The sequence below is a fragment of the Mauremys mutica genome, chromosome 1, assembly GCF_020497125.1.
Source record: "Mauremys mutica isolate MM-2020 ecotype Southern chromosome 1, ASM2049712v1, whole genome shotgun sequence".
NCBI lineage: Eukaryota > Metazoa > Chordata > Testudines > Geoemydidae > Mauremys > Mauremys mutica.
The window spans coordinates 324,276,213-324,298,420 of NC_059072.1; the positions used below are offsets into that span (position 1 = coordinate 324,276,213).

At 44.0% G+C, this 22,208-nt stretch overlaps 1 protein-coding gene across 2 annotated transcripts in view; it reads left to right on the top strand.

Annotated features, from left to right (window-relative positions):
* Positions 1-22,208, top strand: part of XPO4 (exportin 4) — a 152,024-nt gene that overhangs the window by 40,094 nt on the left and 89,722 nt on the right. For both annotated transcript variants that reach the window (XM_045017736.1, XM_045017725.1), the window contains exons 2-4: positions 4,619-4,724; positions 10,450-10,591; positions 10,881-11,019. In XM_045017736.1, coding sequence (XP_044873671.1) covers positions 4,619-4,724; positions 10,450-10,591; positions 10,881-11,019 — 387 coding nt within the window. The remainder of the gene's footprint in view (positions 1-4,618; positions 4,725-10,449; positions 10,592-10,880; positions 11,020-22,208) is intronic.

A 22,208-nucleotide genomic window follows, 5' to 3' on the forward strand; every position in this document is an offset into this window, starting at 1 on the left:
AGGATACAAGGGATTGTGCTAGACTGCCACCATCTAAGTTCTTTCTCACTGCTTGTGCTCTGAGGTGGAACCCTAGTATTTGCTGTGCTCTCCTGAAGTTTACCTCTGGATAGTTAGAGATAGCTATTTCAGTTCAGTTAGGCTTCCTTTTCATTACTCTTAAGGGTGTGTCCTTCACTGAGCCCCCCCCCCCCCCGCACACTTTTGGCGGTGCATTTTTTTTCATCTACCCGCCCCATTTGTTTTGTCCTGTGGGGAAGGGACCGCATGACAAAGAGCCCCAGTACACCTCTACCTCGATATAACGCTGTCCTCGGGAGCCAAAAAAATCTTACCGTGTTATAGGTGAAACCACGTTATATTGAACTTGCTTTGATCCACCGGAGTGCGCAGCCCTGCCCCCTTGGAGCACTGCTTTACCATGTTATATCCGAATTTGTGTTATATCAGGTCGCGTTATATCGAGGTAGAGGTGTATTAAGAGATGTGTAGTCTGTCTGCACTGCTTCATGACTATGACTCCTGTTTGTACTGCCTGGGAGAAACCCATATTCCATCCAGCTGCAGTATTTGCAGTTTATTTCCTTGAAGGACAAAGAAATTGCCGGAGATCCGCCTTAACATGTTCTTCGTGGACAATTCTGTGAGAACATAGTTGGATCCTGAATAGGAAGAACCCCCCTGTACATCAACCTGAGAATGGTAAGAGCACCCCGTCGCCATCTCCCCGCTACTGAGGGTCCTATGGAAGATTAAGCAGGACAAGGTATATAGATCATTCTCATAGTTCCATGATGGCCGTGACATTTTTGGTACTCTGTGATGCTTCAGCTGTTGGCCTGACCTCCAGTTGGCCGCCTCCTTGTATGGGATTCCCTGACCCAGGACAAGAGGAAAGACTACCCATCTTGACCCATCCTTATGACAGCATGGTATTTGGATGGGTGTCAGATCTAGAGAACTGTTACTTGGCAGGCATGAGGCCATATGGAGTAGTAGCAGGAAAAACTCCACCAGGAATTGCTACATCTCAAAGTCTGGCATGACCAGTGGGGAGTTTCCCCGTTGCTGACCGAGACCCCCTGATGGGATGGATTTCCTGCAATCCCTGAAGTCCACAGGATTATCCCTTAACTCCCTCAGGGTGCCCTTAGCTGTTGTCAGCACATTTCATTCCTTAGTGGACAGCTATACTATCTTTTCGCACTAGGTTACGTTCTGGTTTCTGAGGGGGATAGTGAGGGTTTTCCACCAGTGATGACACCTGCACTGGCTTGGGACTTCATCTTGGTCTTACTGGCTCTTATGGGGCGCCATTTGAACTATTGTCGTCATCCTCCCTTCTGCACCTTTCCATGAAGGTGGAGTTTCTGGTCATGATCTCGTTAGGGGGCACATATGGTGGATACCCCTCCTCGCCTCGATCTTCCACAAGGACAGGGTGTCTGAGGTTGCACTCAAGGTTCCCCCCTAAGGCGGTATTGGACTTTCAGAGCATTAACTTACCTGTGTTCTATCCTAAGCCATGTGTCAACAGGGAAGAGGTGAGATTATGCACCTCGGACGTGTGTAGGACCCTGGCCATTTACCTTCAGAGGACTAAGCTGCTTTGGAAGTAATCAAAGCTGTCTCATTTGTGGAAAGAAAGGGGAGGCGATTTCTGCTCCGCAAAGGTTAGAATGGATGTCTGGCTGCATAATACTCTGCCATGAGGTGAACAAGGTCTCTCGAGGGCAGCATGAGAGCACGTTCAACGAGAACAAGAACCCAGGCAACCTTGATAGCATCTTGCAAGAATGTTCCAATCATTGACATCTGCAGGGGGTGACGTGCGGCTCGGTCCATGTCTTCACAAAGCCCACTATGCTTTGGTACAGGCAGCTGCCTTAGATGCCTCCCTAGGCATAGAGCAGTTCTTCAATCAGCACTTGGGCAATGCTCTGGGCATCCACCTCCATAAGCGGGGTCACTGCCTGTGAATCACGTGTAGTGTGCTATCAATAGGGACAACCACTTGAAGAAGGAGAGGTTACCTTGTAGTAACTCGAGTTCTTCAAGGTGTGTTGTCCCAATTTGTAGTGCGCTGACTATCCTCTTTCCCCACTACCTCAGATCCCAGTCTCAGGACTTTTGGTGATGAAGGAGCTGAGGTGGCAGTGGTCCAGTGCAGCTTCCCTGTACACTCAGTGTGGAGCACAAGGAGAGCAAGGGCACTTGCACAGAGTAAGTGGACACTGCTAGGAAGAATTCTTCGGTCTCAAGTGTATGCACAACTTGAAGTGAACCAGTGTATAGGGACAATGCATCTAGAAGAACTCCAGTTACTACAAGGTGAATAACCTCTCCTGCAGTGACCACAGCATGGTGCCTCAAGCCATCCAGCTTCTCGGAGTTCATGTAAACCCCCTACCTTTAATAGAGCCCTAGTCTTGCTGCACATGTGCACTTCATTTTTAGATGCATCAGTTTAGTTCATGCCAACCTGGAGTTAAGAACTTTACCCTTAACATTTTCAATAATGTTTTCCCCGAAAGGGTGCCATGCACTAGCTGAGATAAATCCCAAGCGGCTGAGATCAGTTTGAAGAGTAATAGAGGTATAGTGTGTGCAAATGAATTAGAACCAGCTGATTTTGTAAACATCTAATTTTTTGGAGGGACTGTATTTTAGAAATCCCTTGCTCAAATAGCCCCAAATTTGCTCACTAACCCTACCCACCAGCAAATGTCATGAAACAGCAAATTTCAAGGCAGACTAAGCATAAAGATTTTAGAGTGCTTAGTATAGTCAACTTTTGAGCAAAGTGACGCTCAACTCTAGAAGATCTTTTGCTCCACTGTAATGGATATAGGAGGAATAAATACCACGGCTGCCCGGGGTGGGGACAAGTGGGGCAATTTGCCCCGGGCCCTGCAGGGGCCCCACGAGCCCTGGCCCGGCAGTGGTCCGGGTTTTCGGTCGGCATTTTGGCGGCGGGAGGCCGTTCAGTGCTGCTGAAGACGCGAAGCGACTGAAGGGCCCCCCGCCGCCGAAATGCCGCTGAAGACCTGGACCGCCGCTGGGTGAGTACAAGCACCGCAGCTCCCTGCTTTGCCTCAGGCCCCCTGAATCCTCTGGGCGGCCTTGATAAATACACTTTTTCTAGAGGATAGTTATTGAGGTGGGTTCGAGTTTTCAGTTTGAAAAGCTGATACCTACTCCAATAGATATTTTAGTAAGCAGATTCTGATTTAATTTTAAGGTGCTACTCCTGCTTGTAACAAAAAATAAATATTTAAGTACTAATTTTTTTCTACTGAGATTTTAAAAGGAAAATACCCTAGAAATTCCTGCAGTCTGTCATTTCTACAAATATGGATGTAATAAAATGACAAGATAATATTATAATGAAGGTATGAAAATATGCCATGGTATGTCATCCTAAAGGAATAGAACCTTGAATTAAAATATCTGATAGAAAATTACTCTTGCTAAATTAATTGATTAGGATAGCTTTAATATTTGTTAGAACCAAGTAAGGCTGTTGGTACCAGTAAATCTCTGTACGTCATCACTTGTAAACAGCAAAGCATTTTGATCATGCTGCTTTGTGTAACTCGGTATGGGATGCTTATAAGTGCTCAGCACCAACTTAGTCTCTTTGTAATATGCTGACTCTAAACCACAGGTAGGCAACCTATGGCACGCGTGCCGAAGGCGGCACACGAGCTGATTTTCAGTGACACTCACACTGTCCGGGTTCTGGCCACCAGTCCGGGGGGCTCTGCATTGTAATTTAATTTTAAATTAAGCATTTTAAACATTTTAAAAAACTTATTTATTTTACATACAACAATAGCTTAGTTATATATTATAGACTTATAGAAAGAGACCTTCTAAAAACATTAAAATGTATTAACTGGCACGTGAAACCTTAAATTAGAGTGAATAAATGAAGACTCGGCACACCACTTCTGAAAGGTTGCCGACTCCAGCTCTAAACACTAGAGGGCAGCATATCACTAATAATGACTGTTTCCTAAAAGAATCAGGTTACACATTCTTCAACCTTTCAGGATTACTATACCATTTAAAATCTCTAATCTAAATTTAAACCTTCAGAAAAATTTAGTACCACGATTAAAACTTTTTTTGGGTGAATTTAGTTGTAATTTATTCCATTTCTCTTGGTTTACATTTCAGTAGTCCATTATGTTTTAGGTGATGATGGTGGGTTTTTATCTGTACTAGTGTGTGTGCTATTATTTGGTTTGGGCTTTGTCAGTCCAGTGCAAAAAGGATTGAGTAGAACCTTAATCTTCCTTTCCTTTCCCTTAAATGTGTTTTGATAGTAGTAGTATTAGCAATGTAGAAGCATTTAGAATGATTTCTTGTCTGCATGCCGTTTGAATATGCACATAGAGATATTTAAACCCTGCTGTAGGTGTATTTGTGTACAAAGAAGGCTATGTCTGACAAATAAGAGGCACCTTGCCTTAGCAGACTTATATTCCTGTTGTTTGGATTATTCACCAAGGCAAATATTTATCAGCTTATAAAATTTCTCATAAAATGCATATGCAGTAGGAACGCTACTTTGGAGATTACCTAAATGCAAGTAAACTTTATTTTCTTGTAGGCACCACCGTCCATGGTTAATAATGAACAACGCCAGCATGCCGAGCACATATTCTTATCATTTAGAAAATCAAAATCGCCATTTGCTGTTTGCAAGCATATTTTGGGTAAGTCTTCAGTGTATTTTTTGAGAGATTTAGCATGTCATCAAATTCACAACTAATAGAAAATACTAGTCTTTTTCATCTGAGAATGTGAACATTAGGTTACATATTCTTTCATTGTTATTGTACAGTATTAAATTTGTTGGTGAACTGCAAAGCATTTAAAAAGTAAGTTAAATAGAAGTCTTTAAGATCCTGAGTTAGTAATGCAATACAATGTGTGTAATCTTAAATCCTTGTTTTTTAGTTATAATTTTTGTGGTTTGCAGAGCTAGTAGTGTGTTTTAAAATGGTCTGCTAAGGGGGGTGGAAGTTTAGTGCCCCCTCAAAATTTCACAGCTTTAGTGAAGGCCTTGGTACAACTTTCTTCTGTTGGAGAATTTCTAAATTTGATTTAGAAACTGATTTAGTAAAGTAAGTGCAACTCCTTTGTGAGGATACTCTTTTTCTTTCGTTTGAGAATACTTTGTATGTGGAGCTGGTAATGTCACCTGTAGTTGGTTGCTTGTCACTTTCCATTGTAAGACCTTGTTTTCTGTTGCTTATGATTTTGCCATACAGGTGGAAATTTTCTATGCCAGTTCTCAGCCTCAGGCTGAATTTTTTTAGTAAGTTTCAGCTAAAATGATCATGCCATTTCAGAGAATGAGATTATGGGAAAATATGCTGTTTTACCTGTGATTAAAACCTCCCACTTCCATCCATTTTGTTAAAAAACTCTAGGGCCTCTAAGCTTTGGAGCAGGGCCTTGGAATTTGGCAGAAAGGTTCATGTTGCCCTGGTGTCAGGGCTGTATCTTTTGTAATGCCTGTGGAAAACTGCTCACATTTGGGCAGATTACAAGCCTCTGAAAAAATTTCAAGCAGTAGAGACTAGATAGCTTGGCAGCAAAATTATCTCTACTGAGCATGCAACATCCCCACTCAGCTCTAGGGTGACCAGATGTCCCAGTTTTATAGGGACAGTCCTGGTTTTGGGGGCTTTTTCTTATATAGGCACCTATTACTCCCCACTCCCTGTCCTGATTTTTTACACTTGCTATCTGGTCACTCTACTCAGCTACCATGTGCTGATCAGAGGTGCGCGTGTGTGTGTGTGTGTGTACTGTCATCAGAGAGTGAGTGGACACGCTTCAGCTCAGGATTGCAGGGGCTGAGCAGGACATTCCTTGCAGTTGCTTCCCCTGGGGCTGCTGTGATGTTGGGCACATGAACTGATGATAGACTCTTTCCTGTGCTCCGTGATTTGTCTGTCACCCAAGCAGTGTGGAGGGAAGGAGGAAGCAGCTGATTTGAACGCAGAGGAGTGAGAAATGAGGGACAGTGAGATGGGGTTGGAGGAGCCAGAGTGGGGGCAGTACTTGGGACATGGTGGGGAGGGAGGCACATGCACGCAGAGGGATGGAGACAGGAACAAGGGGGTAGAAGGATAAGCTCAAAGGAGGAGGAAAGCAGCAGCCAGGAGATGGAGTTGGGGAGGATTGTGTAGGAGTGGAAGGGTAAGGGGTAGAAGACGATGGATGGTGATGAATAGGAGGAGAGGGGGAAAGGCTGGGACAACAGGATAAGAAGAGTCTTTAACCACTAGAGAGCACTCCTCTCCAAAACTTGGAATTAAACCTAGGTGTCTTGAATCTTTCCATTCCACTGCTAAGTCCATGGAGGGCAGGTCCATTAATGACCATTAGACAAGATGGTCAGGGATGCAGCCCCGTGCTCTGGGTGACCCTAGGCCTCTGACTGCCAGATGCTGCTACTGGACGATGGGATGGATCACTTGATGATTGGCCTGTTCTGTTCATTCCCTTTGAAGTATCTGGCATTGGCTACTGTCAGAAGACAGGATACTGGGCTAAATGGTACATTGGTCTGACCAAGTATGGCAGGAAAAAACTCTGAAACCCATGGGCAAAGTGCATTTCTTATCTCTCTCTCTCTAGTGCAGTGGTTCTCAAACTTTTGTATTGGTGACCCCTTTCACATAGCAAGCCTCTGAGTGCGACACCCCCCCCCTTATAAATTAAAAACACTTTTTAATATATTTAACACCATTATAAATACTGGAGGCAAGAGGGGTTTGGGGTGGAGGCTGACAGCTTGTGACCCCCCCATGTAATAACCTTGCGACCCCCTGAGGGATCCTGACCCCCAGTTTGAGAACCCCCACTCTAGTGGCTAGTCCACATATAGAATAACAGCCTACTATTCCCACTAGTTATTCAGTTAGCTAAAGTGGTCCCAACCCTGCTGACGAGGGTTAGCTTCGTTAGCTCAAGCAAGGATTCAATATGATTTGACGTGATTGAATTTAATTTTTCAGGTTTTTTTAAAATTAGGAAATTACATGTAAAAAAATGTTAAGGTTGCAAAGTCAAGCATTCAAATTAGGAAACTGCAGTATTAAGGTAGCCGATGTCACCTTAATTCAGCCTCCCAGTATGTATGCGTTATGATGTCTTTAATTACATGATCACATACTATTTTTCCAAACTAAGCTACATTGATATAAGCCAGGTTTAAATCTATTTACATATCCACTTAAGGTTTTCTGCCAGTTTTGAATCAATTTAATAACAGATTGTAGCTAAATCGGTGCAACTTTAAATATAGAGAAGGCCTTTGTCATCTATAAAGGAAACATGAACATTGTGGGCTCTTTTAAAAATATTTTTAAGTCTCCTTTCATAGCCACCTGCATTCCCTTTCAACAAGTAAGTGGTGATGCTTAAGACAAGCCAGCATGTCACATTCTGGTGGGGGTGCATTCTGGGCAAGTGAGGGGTTGTGTCATTGTTTGCCCTGTATGCTTTACTGTTGTAGCTTCCAACTTAGGTCACTCACAGCCAGTCTGCAGGTAACACTCTGAGTGTCTGTGTGCTAGACAGCCCTGGTTTAGCATCTCTGACCCCAGCAGCCTGTCTACAACCCCACTCTGGCTTCCACCAGCCTTGGTTGCTACTTGCAGGGTGACCACAACAGATTTCCAATCCCGAATTTTCCAAAAATTCTGTGTTCTACAATGTCCATCTCTCTCCTGGGCAGTTCAGAGAAATAATTTGGTTCATTTGTTCCTCTGGAAACTCAGGAACACATCACAGCTTATTAACTTAACTGGAGGTAATAAACCCTTCCGTTTAAATACAGAACTGAGTTTGTTTATGGTAAAAATAAATTTGACAAATTATACATAGAGGTAAATGAATTCAAGTATAAGGAATGAAGATACAAAGTTACAGGTAAAACAAAAAATGCTTCTAAAAGTCTAAAACTTAAAGCTAGCAAGATACAGACTTTGTTTGAGATGGTTTTTCTCACCAGTCATTTTTCTTCCCAGTCATGGCTGACTTTCTCCTCATTCAGGACCCTCCACAAAAGTACAAAGTGCTGGCTTCGCTTGTTTCTTGCCTATATTCAGTTTCAGAGATTTCAGCAGTGCCCCCCTTGGTGGAAGGACTCGTCTTTCTTAGCTTGCAGGAACTCTGGCCTCTTGTGTCTGTCTAGTGATGGATGCCAAAGCTGGCTTCTGTCCTTACTTGTATCTTCCAAAGTTCACTGACCTTATTTCAAGAGGCAGGATGACTTCATGGTATTCTTCCCTTCCTGTGTGCTCCCCTCCCCCAGATGGGGCTTCCATTGTTTGATTCCACCATGCTTAATTTACATAGGAGACCGGTAGATAGCTGTGCCATTCCCTTTGGTCTGGGCAGACTGGGCGGGCAAACTTTTTGGTCCAAGGGCCACATCTGGGTATAAAAATTGTATGGCAGGCCATGAATGCTCACGAAATTGGGGGTTGGGATGCGAGAGGGGATGAGGGCTCTGGGGTGGGGCCAGAAATGAGGAGTTCAGGGTGTTGGAGGCTCCCGACCCATGGGATCTGCGGGGGACGCGCTTGGGATAGGAGCTGCATGTGTCGTCCCCAGCCCTGGCTGCCCCTACGCATGGGAGCCAGAGGGGGGACATGCTGTTATTTCCAGGAGCTGCATGGAATGCCCCCGCTCTCTGGTGGGAGCACGGAGTGGAGCAAGTCCCCGACCCCACTCCCTGGCGGGAGTTTGAGGGCCAAATTAAAAGGTCTGACAAGCCAGATGTGGCCCGTGGGCCATAGTTTGCCCACCCCTGCTGTATAGCCTAATATCAATTAGTATCCATAATTCCTTACATAGTTTTAATATCATTGTGAAATAAATGTATTGATCACTAATGTGTCATTTGTTTTCAGAGGAGACCTTACTCTCTACACTTTTATAATACAGTAATATTGTGTGCAATAAGTGGATTCAGTTGCTTATCACTTGAGGTTCAGCCCTCCAGTCTTTTACAGACAAGTAAACCTTTGAAATGGATTCTTCTGAAAAGTGAAACCCAGACCAAGCTTTGGGGTGTAGACACCTCCTGTCTTCTCCACCCATTTGTTAGTATGAAGTTTGCCTCCACCCCTTGTTAGCTTGATGGGTCTTTTTACTGCTTATATATAAATTGAGGTAAACACACATTCCTTTGTTTAAGATAGACCTGTTCAAGTCCCCCAACATACCTGTTTTTCGCTCTCTCACACACACTCACACTCTCACACATGCAGCAATTCCAGCATATATTCATAACTATTAATACACATTGAATGCATACATACATCTCAAAGAATATTAATGGTCAGTGAGTGACTAGTTTTTCTTGCCCTGCCAGCTAGCTGACCACAGCCAAATGCCAAGTACAGCTGTTTATCCTCTTACCCTGCCCACTTCTGCCCTTTCCGTTCTGTAGCCACTCCCCTTCATCATCATCATCATAATAATAATATAATAAATAAATAATAATTGGAGATATACCAATCTCCTAGAACTGGAAAGGACCTTGAAAGGTCATTGAGTCCAGTCCCCTGCCTTCACTAGCAGGACCAATTTTTGCTCCAGGTCCCTAAGTGGCCCCCTCAAGGATTGAACTCATAACCCTGGGTTTAGCAGGCCAATGCTCAAACCACTGAGCTATCCCTCCCCTCATACTGCTCCTTCTATGCTTTTGTCGCAATGCCCCCCAAATTAAAAAAAAAAAAAGTAGAAATTCAGAAGTCAGGAGTTGATGTTTTCAAATCTTTTTTTAAAGTTATCTGCAAACATCTGAATAGGTTTAAGGAAGGGGATGCTTATAAACATAGGTTATAAAATCCTAAAAAACAATGATCTCTCTCTCTCTCTCTGTATATATCTATATCTATATATATAATGCACCCACAAATTACATTAAAATAATATTAAGGTTGCAAAATCAAGCATTCAAAAGTTAGAAGATGAAATAATTAAGGCTGACTGTGTAACATTAATTCCTGTTCCTTGTGCATAGGCATTATGATACAATCTTTAATAACATAATATGCTATGTGTTAGTCAGTGACCAGTCTTGTCATTGTCTTCCTCTCCCCCCACCCCGGTTCCTCATCCCAATCCCGTTTTCTTTGCCTAGCCAGTCAGTCTCCACTCCTTAGGTTTCTCATCCCAGTCTCCATCTCCTCCCAACTCCTCATGCCATTCATAATAATATACGATGATGTGATAATTCTGGCACTTTATCTCCTTGTCACATGTGAGAGGAACTAACCCCTGAAACAGCAAAATGAGTTAACAAAACTGCAGCTGACTATATTTTTTGAATGAAAAATATTTTTTCATTTTAACCAGCATGGGCAGTGAAAACAGCAGGTGATAATTGAATAATGTCTTTGGTCTTAACAGAAACTAGTAAAGTGGACTATGTCCTTTTTCAAGCTGCCACAGCAATAATGGAAGCAGTTGTGCGAGAATGGATTCTCTTGGAAAAAAGTAGCATCGAGTCACTGCGAACATTCCTTTTAACCTATGTCTTACAAAGGCCTAAGTAAGTATGGATGGAAGTACTTCCAAAAATATTTGCGTAAATTCCTATATAAACCATGAATTACCTTTGTTTAATCTTCCTAGGCTAACAGATAGAAACATTTAAATGGTAGTGACACTTCTAATTCCTCAATGGATGATGGCTTTTTGACAGCTGTAGAATTGTCAGTTTTCATTTAAGCTTTCATTGTGTTTTTGAAAAAATAACCCAGATTTAAAATTCTGTTTTACAGAAGGCTTGTGCTGTTCAGCTTAATGGCAAGAACTTAATATTTGTATTATGTTTACAGCCTTCAAAAGTATGTTCGGGAGCAGATTCTATTAGCAGTAGCAGTAATAGTGAAACGAGGATCATTAGACAAATCGATTGACTGCAAGAGCATTTTCCATGAAGTCAGCCAGTTGATAAGCAGTGGTAACCCCACTGTGGTAAGTTCTTGTTTAAAATATTATATAATCATTATACATTGTATACAAAGTATACTAGTTTGCTGGATTATTTTCATATCCAGAATATGAAATTAGGAAGCATAATCAAAGAAAATGGTAAATGGCTGCTTGAATATCTAAATCTGGGATTTTTTTGGTGAGAAATGAGTTTTGAGGCAGTGTGTAATGCATGTTGTATTTGCAATGCTTTACCCTGTTACACTATGACAAATATCTGTGTCCTATGGAAAAGTGTAGATTTGCATCTGGCATTCTAGAGACAAACGTTAATGAGCACTTTGAACTTGTATTTTAATACTAGCGTGTTTGATCCCATTAGTCTCTCACTCATATAGTATGGAGTAATCATTACTAAAAGCTAGAATTAAACCAGTGTACTTGTTTCCATTCTGAGTTGCTTCGAGAGCCATGACACTTGATATAAAAAAGGATTTTCCATTAGCTGGCAGTGGTTCTGTAAGGACTCTGTTCCACTTACATCTGTCCATTGCTGCACCCTGTTTTGGTTCAGCTGTTGGAATTGTCTACTGAGCAAGAGACATAGACCTTCTTCATTCTCTGGGAGTTGGGCCAGGTGGGGAGAAAGGGTTGCGAGGAAGTAAAAACTGGAATGGAAATACAAAACTTGTTCACTCTAGATTTAGAATCAGACTGGGGTAAGTGTTTCCTTCCTTATTGTGTTCAAAGTGGAAACAAGGTGTCAATGTCTATCTTTGCATTTAGTTAAATTCCATTTACTATGCCAGGAGATAAGATTAGAGTAGTTCGTAATGGAGGCTTTAGTGATAACCTTGATATCTAAATATATCTAAAAACTAAACTAACTTAACTACAAATTAAAGAAACTTGATTATTTGCCTCCCAAATGTAGATGTACGATTATGCAAAAAATAATAATATATTTATATCTATATATTCAACTAAAACTACCCACAGCCCATAAAAAGGGGCTTGACTTTTAGAGTTGCTGAGCACTTTGGACTCCATTTGAGGTAGATGGGAGCTGGAAATTCTCAGCACCGCTCAAAATCACATCAAAGTAGTGCAGTCAGAGTAATGCAGCACCCTGTCATGATCCTAAAAAGTGTGCTACCTTTGTAGCACTTGTAACAGATTTCCCTAACTCATAGAAATGGAAGTTCTAAGATTGTTTTTAAACTCAGATTTCCTGTTTGTTTGGCAGCACAGTATTCTAATGTCTGTACAAAGAACAACATCCTCACCCAATTAGCGGCTTAAAACACATATTAGCCTATAATAGGCAGTCGTGTGGCGATTGATAATTGTGTGGAAGGAGAACTATACATATTAATCTTTTAATCATTCAAAATATAGTTTCCCCCCTGAAAAAGATACTTGAGGTTTCCAAAGTTTTCTATACACTCGTGTATATGTATAGGAAGTTATTTGATTTTAACTACCGGTAATGATACAAGAGTGGGACAAGTAGAAAGCTGCATATCAGAGGAATAGTCACAGGACCGGCTCTTGCACTCTAATACAATACACAGACGCTAGACTGTATGCCATTTAAGTTTGCTCTCTATATAATATACCTAGTACAAAACCTAAAAAGTAAGGAAATAAGTTAAGGCTACCAACAGTAAATACCTCTGCTTCCCCGTCCGTAGGCTCACCTTGCCACCAACACAGACAATGTATCACAACCTTATCTCTGCCTTGTAGTAATGCCCTGGTCACTTTCTACTCAAGGGATTTCCATTTCCAATCCATTGTAACATATGCTACACTATTTGCTACCAAAAACTAACATTTGTTGGTATTTAAATATATTTATTATATTGTGTGATACAAACTTGCAAGGCCTAAATACATGTGTATAAACCTACTGCACCATGCAATTAATATGCTTCATAATATGAAATAGATCATTGATTCCAGTTCTAGTAATAAAAATATCTACTACTCTGCCAACATACTACACTGAGAGGACTTCTAGAACTACATAGTTTAATGAGCCCTGGAACTTGATTCCTTTTGAAATCTTTACTGCACATTAATAAACAATACATAAATTCAACAGTATACACCCAACAATGTATTTCCATTACAGAACAAGTCAGGAAGACGAAGTTAGTGTTTGATGTGCGATATTGAGTTGGCCAGGAATCATGTTCAGGGCCGCCCAGAGGGGGGGGCAAAGGGGGCAATTTGCCCCGGGCCCCGGGCTCCGCAGGGGCCCCCAAGAGAAGAGCGGAGGCTCCCGCCTCCGCCCCTCTCCTGGAGCCTCAGCGTCTCCGGCGGGGCCCCTGAGCCCCGCCTCGCTCAGAAACGGTCCCGCCCCCGCCCCGGCCCCGGCCTCTTACCGAGCACGTCTCCAACGGGGCCTGAGCCCCGCCCCGCTCAGAGCGGCGTGGGGAGGGGGCGGGGCAGCTGCCTCCGCTCGGCGTGGAGCTCACAGCCCCGCCCCCTCACCACGCAGCTCTGAGTGGGATGGAGCTCAGGCCCCGTCGGAGACGTGCTCGGTAAGAGGCTGGGGCCGGGGCCGGGACCGGGGCGGGGGGGAGGAGCGGGACCCGCCGCCGCCGAAGCGCAGCCCGGTCTTCGGCGGCGGGGGGCCCCTTCTGTTCCGGGACCCGCTGCCTAAGTGCCCGGAAGGCCCGCGGCGGGGACCCCCCCGCCACCGAATTACCGCCGAAGACCGGGCTGCACTTCGGCGGCGGTCCCAATTCGGCGGTAATTCAGCGGCGGGGGGCTCCCGCCGCGGGTCTTCGGGGCACTTTGGCGGCGGGTCCCGGAACGGAAGGGCCCCCCGCCGCCGAAGACCCCGGGCCCCCGGAATCCTCTGGCCGGCCCTGATCATGTTGGTTTGTGGTTGTACAGCACCCAGCACAACAGAGCCTGTTCCTGGCTAGGCCCTCAAGGAGCTATTGTATTATAAAATTTAATAGGACTGAAGGATTGTATGGCAGTGAGGAACTGGCTGGAACCATTAACTGTAACTTTTTTAAAAGTATGGAATCTTTGTTGTTCTGTTTAAAACGAGTTAACAAAGACTAAAGGGAAGCCATGCTCCAACAGAACTTATGAGACTCATTAAAGTGGGCTTCCTTTGTGTGGGGAGGAAGATATACCTGGCTGGGATAATGGGGTATGGGGGAGAGAAGGTCTCTTCTTCACTGGTCCGTTTCACTTCATTTCACACCTTTCATGCCTCCCCAGGCTCCTCTACATACTCTCATCCAAAGCCTCCCGCATTCGGAGATTGGGGAGCATAGCTCTATCATCTCTCGATGGCCCCTCGCTCTCTCCTCTATCTAGTCCTCCTCCCTCTCCCCCACCTCTGTGGCCCCTTCCCAGACTCCTGCTCCAGATCATTTCTCTCTGGTCAAGTACCTACCCTTCTATGTCCTCCCATCTCTGGCTCAGCTCAGCAACTGCAGCAGCACAGTCAGGGGTCAGCAACAACTCAGCTTATATTTATAAGTGTTTAAACATTGCTCTATATACATCTGAAAACAGCTTTGTACAAGTGTAGGCTGGGGCCATATCTCTTGGGTAACAGGAATGGAATAGGAAAAATAAAGATAACAAGAAATTAAATATTGCCACTGTAAGGTAAAGGCATCTCTGTGCATATCATTCCTTGGTCTGGCCCAGAAAAAGGAATATAATGGAAAATAAATAAATAAAAGAAGCTTGCTCCAACTAGTGGAACAGTATTTTACTTATAAAGTCACTTGTAAGCAATCTGGTCCTTCTGTGGAAGCAAACTGGTATCTTCACAGTTCCTGCTTTCTTCCTTTCCTGTAGCTGGACTCAAAGCTACCTGACCACTTTTCCCTCCTTGGGCTGAAAGGACGGTGAGTGTGCTTCATCCTTCCCACCAGGCCCCTTCCATGGCTACTTTTTTTTATATCAGCACTCTTTAAAATCAGTGGGACTGCTTATGTGAATGTTGTTCTTGAGTTCGCTTGCAGAATCCGGTGTGCAGCCAGAATGATGACAAAAGTTGAACATTAAGAATATGTGGTTGACCATGAAGAATACATTAGATCTGCACACTTCTCAAAGGTTCCATATATTTAACTTTTTTACATATTAATTAAAATTGATAGAAATGGGGTTATTCTGAGGATGGAGCTTGAAGAGGCGCATTGAAGTAAAGGTTGTGACAGGGAGAGGCATGTGCAAAACAGTGAGAAATGAGGCAGCGATGAGATGGAACAGAGCAAGAGGATAGAGAGAGGTTGGATGGGAGGTAGGATGACCAGACAGCAAATGTAAAAAATCAGGACGAGGGTGGGGGGGCGTGTAATAGGAGCCTATATTACACCCATATAAGAAAAAGACCCCAAAATTGGGACTGTCCCTATAAAGTCTGGACATTTGGTCACCCTAATGGGAGGGTACAGGAATGTCAAGTGTATGGATAGGCAAGAGGGACAAGAGGATGAAGGACAGAAGGATATGAGATTGGTAAAATGAATTGTGGGCAGGTGTGAGTGAGTCTGGGCAGTGGAAAAGAGCATTCAAGTTAGGGAAATAGTAAGATGTTAAAGAAGAGTTTTATCACTCATTATAGAAATTGCATCAGTGGGATGTTATGAACTGTTGGTGGTAGGAAGGTGGTATAGTGTGGGCCAAGATTAGGACCTAGAATGCTGAGTTCTTCCTTCTGGCTCTTTTTCTGTTGCTTCTGTGACATCTGGACCTTTTAGGACCCCCTGGAAGAGTCCTGGGCTTGGTAGGGAGAGCCTTGTGGGTAGTAGAGTGGCTATTTGTTCCAAAAGTAGCTTTGTAGCAATCAAATGTGAGGCAAGAAGGGGTCTTAGTGTGCCTGCTTTTTTTCTTTCAGGTCTTCTCTCTGGCAGTCAAGAAAAAGCACTCCTACCAGTAACTTCAACATTTCTTGCTCTGTAGCTTGCATTTCTGAGGGACAGGGTTTCTGGTAGAAGTCTCAGAGCACTTGGCTAATTTTAGCATGTGTAATAGTGTTTTCACCACTGATTTCTAGATGTTAGGGCAGGGATAGTCACTTTATTTTTTGTCCAGGTCCAGATTTCTTGGCCAAGGTCCAGACTCCAGAGAAAATAAAAAAATTATAATAACTAAATAAAAAGATTTTGGGGTCCATTCAAAAGCATCTGGTGGTCTGGATTTGGCCCATGGTCTGCCTATTGACTACCCTGTCCTACAGTCTGCAGAAGCAGAGCTCCACTTCTGCACACCTTAACAGCTGCCAGAGGGAAGGGAGAAGTAATGGCCACTGACGTGCTGCATCTTCAGTGCTGCAGGTATCTGTGGGTCATTAGGAAGGGATCCCCTCTGTCGTCCTCTGCACCTCCTAGGGTTCTCAAGAGAGTGGTGCTTCTGTCCTGCATATCTCAGAAGGCTGGTGAAAATGCCCCTGGCTCTTCTCCCACTTCTTTCTTCAGTACCATTTTAGGACTATATAAAAAAACTAAAGAAACTTCCAGGCAAAAAAACTTTAAGGTGAAATTAAAAGGACACTTTAAAAAAGAAAGATTTTAAAAAATCAATTAAAATAAATTCTATTTTCTAACAGAGCATTCTTTCACTTATGTCTTGTGGTATAAAAAAGAAAACATCTTTTAAAGAAAATGTTTATAAAGGGTTTACTGCTCCACTACTCTTCAAGTTATTTTCTTAAATGAATACTCTTGCCATCCTTCAAAGTTCTGTCTTTTGCTTTCATATTCGTGTCAGTACAAGAAACTCTGCTGTTTACTTGCAGAAGTGTATGCACTTTGCTCAGTCTGAGTCTGTATTTTAGAAAGGTAGTGGCCTCTCACCATCAACACATTGTAAAGTGTACATGAAAATAAACTTTTAAACTTTATTAAAGGGGAGGGGGGGCCTTCATTGATTCTGTAGACCAAGCACACTGCACACACTAGTGGCTCCTTGCATTCCTCTGTCACCCCTTGTGTCCCAGCCTCCCATCACTGTGTATTTCAGGGACTCCCTGCAACCCTCATTCCTCCTTTCCCTCATTCCAGGAGCTCTGTATCTCCCATTCTCCCTTTCTTCATGCCAGAGGCTCTGTGTACCCCCATCCCCTGTGTCACAGCTCTGGTCAAGCTCCCTCTGCTGGATGGTCACTGAGCTTGAATCCCATGTGTTCTTGGCTTGCTGAGGCTGAGCATAGTCCAGTCACTGCTTCTGGGCTTTGGATCTCTAGGCACATTCATGAAGTACAGATTGTGTGTCTAGTGCCTCCTGCTGAGAGGTGGGACTTCTTAGGGCATGTCTTCACTTTAACGTGGCTGTGTAATCATGGCACCAGCGCTGAGAGAGAGCTCTCCCAGTGCTGTAAAAAACCCACCTCCACGAGGGGAATAGCTACCAGCGCTGGGAGCACGGCTGCCAGCACCGTCTACACTGGCACTTTACAGCACTGAAACTTGCAGCGTTCAGGGGGATGTTTTTTCACTCCCCAGAGCGAGAAAGTTGCAGCTCTGTAAAGTGCCATTGTAGACAAGCCCTTAGCCTTCTGAGCTTTTAAATGCTAACACTAATGCCTGGTTTCTTTGTTCTCCTTCTGGAGAAATTCCACTGCTCCAAAACTTTCTCCCTGCAAACCACCTGGAATAATTGGATTCTCACTTAGCATATCCATTGTCCTGCTGGAGCATAGTTAATAAAATGTTAATGAATTACTTTGTTCTATAGCTTCTTCCAGATGGGGTGTGATATGTGACAGGGTCCTTGTCAGCCCATGGCTGATTTACTGTGCACTGGGGATGAGAGTTCAGAACTACTCTCTGTATAACATCAGTCAGATTTGATGAGATGTACATAGACAGAGCCTCCAAATTATCACACCAGGATCCCCCATTCTCTCCCCACATGGCAGGGCCACTGTTTGCCCATTCTTCCTCCCATTTTCTCCTTCCCTCAGCAATTATTTTTTTTATTTCTGTGTAGGAGGTAAGTCACTCATGGTGTTATCTTTTGAAACTGTATTGGGATGATTGGCAGAGTTGATATGAAAGGGGGTATTGTTATGATGGAGGATGTTAATGGCTGCTTTCAATTAGTTCTTTGTATTATAGACAGTTACAATGATGGCTGAAGCAGCTGACTGCTAACCAGATGCACGGGGCTCTTTGTGCCTCATAAGAATGGCCATACTGGGTCAGACCAATGGTCCATTTTAGCCCATTATTCTGTCTTCCAACTGTGGTCTGGTGCTTGATGCTTCAGAGGGAGTGAACAGAACAGGGCATTTTATGGAGTGGTCCACACTCTCACGTCTAATCCCAGCTTCTAACCGTCAGATTTAGGGACACCCAGAGCATGGGGTTGCATCCCTGCCCGTCTTGGCTAATAGTCATTGATGTACCTATCCTCTAGGAACTTATCTAATTCTTTTTAGAACCCAGTTATACTTTTGGTCTTTACAACATCTCCTGTCAACAGGTTCCACAGGTTGACTGTGCTTTGTGTGGAGAAGTACTTCCTTTTGTTTGTTTTAAGCCTGCTATCCTGGTTTGTGTGTTGCATGAAGGAGTAAGTACAGTTCTTCACTTTCTAAACACCATTCATTATTTTATAGACCTATGTCATGCTCCCCCACGCTCCCAAGTCGTCTCTTTTCCAAGCTGAACAGTCTGTCTTTTGAATCACTCATATGGAAGCTGGGTGATAGTCCTAATAATCTTTACCTTTTTTTGTATTTTTTCCAGTTCTAATATATTTTTTGAGATGGGGCGACCACACCTGCACTCCGCACTTAAGGTGTGGGCATACCATTGGCTTATATAGTGGCATGATATTTTCTGCCTTATTATCTATCCCTTTATTAATGGTTCCTAACATTATCTTTTTTTGACTGCCACTGCACATTGAGCAGATGTTTTCAGAGAATGATTCCAAGATCTGTCTAAAGTGGTATAGTTGGGATTATGTTTTCCAGTGTTCATGACTTTGCATTTATCAATACTGAATTTCATCTGCCATTTTGTTGCCCAGTCACCCAGATTTGTGAGATCCCTTTGTAACTCTCCAGTCAGCTTTGGACTTCACTATTTTGAATTATTTTGTATCATCTGCAAATTTTGCCACCTCACTGTTCCCCTTTTTTTAGATCATTTATGAATATGTTGAATAGGACTGGTCCCACTACAGATCCCTTTGAGACACAGCTATTTACATCTCTCTATTGTGAAAACTGACCATTTATTCCTAGCCTTTGTTTCCTATCTTTTAACCAGTTATTGATCCATGAGGGGATCTTACCTCTTATCCCATGACTGCTTACTTTTCTTAAGAGCCTTTGGTGAGGGACTTTATCAAAGGCTTTCTGAAAGTCCAAGTACTGTATCCATTGTATCACCTTTGTCCACGTGTTTGTTAATTGCCTCAAAGAATTGTAATAGAGTGGTGAAGCATGATTTCCCTTTACAAAAGTTGTGTTGACCCTTCCCCATCACAGATTGTGTTCACCTATGTGTCTAATAATTCTGTTCTTTACTCAGGGCCGGCTCTAGGTTTTTTGCTGCCCCAAGCAAAAACATTTTTGGCTCTCCCCCCCCCCCCCTTTTTTTGTGTGGCTTTTACACATGTTTGCACTTTGCAGTTTTGTTTTGACTGTTTAAAATAAGAAAAAATGAAAACAGAATTTGTAGTTAGTGAAATAAAAGTTTCCTACTAGTGTAATTTTAACATTTAATTTTAACAAGTCATTTTCGTTTTTGTCCTGGCATTTTAGACCTATAACCACTGGCACCGACGCAAAACAGAAATTAGCGCAAATGTAATCACGTAATCGTGATTTGAGTGACTGTGTCACAACGTGACATGATATTTTTCACGTCACACTCCTATTGCACTACTGTACTTGCCGTAGGTAAGGTGCTAGTCATTGGGGTGAGAGAGCTCCCCACGAGCTCGGATACACACTGGACCCAGCCCTGCTGGCGCTTTCCCAGCACTGAGGCCGCCCAGCTGGTACCCCGAGGGGCATGCAATGGAGAGAGCTCTGGGGCTGGAGGAGCCAAGGAAGAGGTGCTGGGCTTGCTGGACAGATGCTGCCCGTCTCTGCCAGGTCGTTCACCCCCTTCAGGAGGGGAGGTAGAAGGAGACTCCAGGCACTGGAGTGCTGTGAGGGGCTGGGGAGAGAGGCAGCAGCCTCTGGGGCTCCAGCAGGCAGAAGCTCCCCAGGGGTCCCGGGGACCCTCCCGGCGCCAGCCCAACTCTTACCTTGCTGCGGATCTGGCCCAAGGTGGATTCATCTCCCGTCACTGCCGCTCTCAGGGCCAGGGGTTGAGGCTGTTGCTGGATCCCAGCCCCACTCATCCTTGATCTTTGCCTTGGCCCCGGCACGAGCTGGGCTCAGCCCGGGCTGCCGCTCTGCTCCCCTCTCCCCTCCCCTGGCAGGAGGCGGCACAGAGGGGAGGAGGATGCAGAGGCGGGGACAAGCCGAGGAGGAGTGGCCCACCTGGGTGCAATGTTCCCCCTGTCCTCTGCAGCCGGAGCAGGACCGCGCTACCGGCTCCCGCCTGGGGGGTGGGGGGTGGCCGCTGACCATGGGAGAGCGGCGGGGACAAGCTGAGGCCCGTCCTCTGCAGCCAGGGAAGGGCTGCGCTACCGGCTCTCGCCGCTTTTCTGCGGTCAGTGGCCACCCCCCAGGTGGATCCAGGGGGGCGGCCGCTGCCTGCAGGAGAGCGGCGGGGACATGCTCCCCACTTAGCCGGCTCCCTGCCGCACCGCACTCGGCAGCAGAACAACAGGCTGGTTACCGCCCCCCGGGGCGGTCAGAATCCAGCCCAGGAAGCTGCTTGAGGTCTGAGCTGGGGCCCCAGCATTATGCCGCCCCATATATTTTGCCACCCTAGGCACCTACTTGTTTAGCTGGTGCCTAGAGCTGCCCCTGTCTTTACTATAGTTTCAACTAATTTGCCTGGTACTGAAGTTAGGCTAAGTTAATTGCCAGGATTGCCTCTGGAGCCTTTTAAAAATCAGCATTGCATTAGTTATTCCCCAGACGTGGTACAGAGGCTGATTTAAGTGATAGGTTACATATCCTGTTGAGAAGTTCTGCAATCTCATATTTGAGTTCCTTCAGAGCACTTGGGTGAATACTGTTTAGTCCTGGTGACTCATTACTGTTTAATTTATCAATTTCTTCCGAAACCACCTCTACTGACACCTCAATCTGGGACAGTTCCTCAGATTTGTCACCTAAAAAGAATGGCTCAGGTGTGGGAATCTCCCTCACATCCTCTGCAGTGAAGATGGATGCAAAGAATCAATTTAGCTTCTCTGCAGTGGCCTTGTCTTCCTTGAGTGCTCCTTTAGCACCTCAGTCATACAGTGACCCCACTGATTGTTTGGCAGTCTTCCTGCTTCTGACATCCTTTAAAAAAAATTCCTGTTAGTTTTTGTCATTTGCTAGTTGCTCTTCAGAAAAAATGTTTTTGGCCTGCTTAATTATACTTTTATTCTTCATTTACCGAAGTTTAGGCTCCTTTCTATTTTCCTCAGTAGAATCTGACTTCTAATTCTTAAAAGATGTCTTTTTGTCTCTAACCGCCTCTTTTACTCTGTTGATTAGCCATGGTGGCATTTCTTTTGTTTTGTTTCGTTTTCTTACTGTTTTTTTTATTTGAGGTTTACATAAGGTGTTTTTTAAGAAGTTTCCATACAGTTCGCAGGCATTTCACTCTTGTGACTGTTCTTTTTAATTTCCACGTAACTAGCCTCCTCATTTTTGTGTAGTTTCCCTTTTTGAAGTTAAATGTTACTGTGGTGGGTTTCTTTGGTATTTTTCTCCCTTGGAAAGATGTTAAGTTTAATTATGTTGTCGTCGCTTTTACCAAGCAATTCACTATATTCACCTCTTGGACCATATCCTGTGCATAATTTAGGACTAAATCAAGAATTGCCTCTCCCCTTATGGGTTCCATGACTAACTTCTCTAAGAAGCAGTCATTGATGGTGTCTCAAAATTTTATCTCTGCATCCCATCCTGAGGTCATATGTTCCAAATGAATATGCAGATAATTGAAGTCTATCATTATTATTGGGTTTTCTGTTTTTGTAGCTTAATCTCCCTGAGCATTTCACAATCACTGTGACCACCTTAGTCAGGTGGCTGGTAGTATATTGCTGCTGCCATACTCGTATTAGTCAAGCATGGAATTTCTATCCATACAGATTCTGTGATATTCTTTGATTCA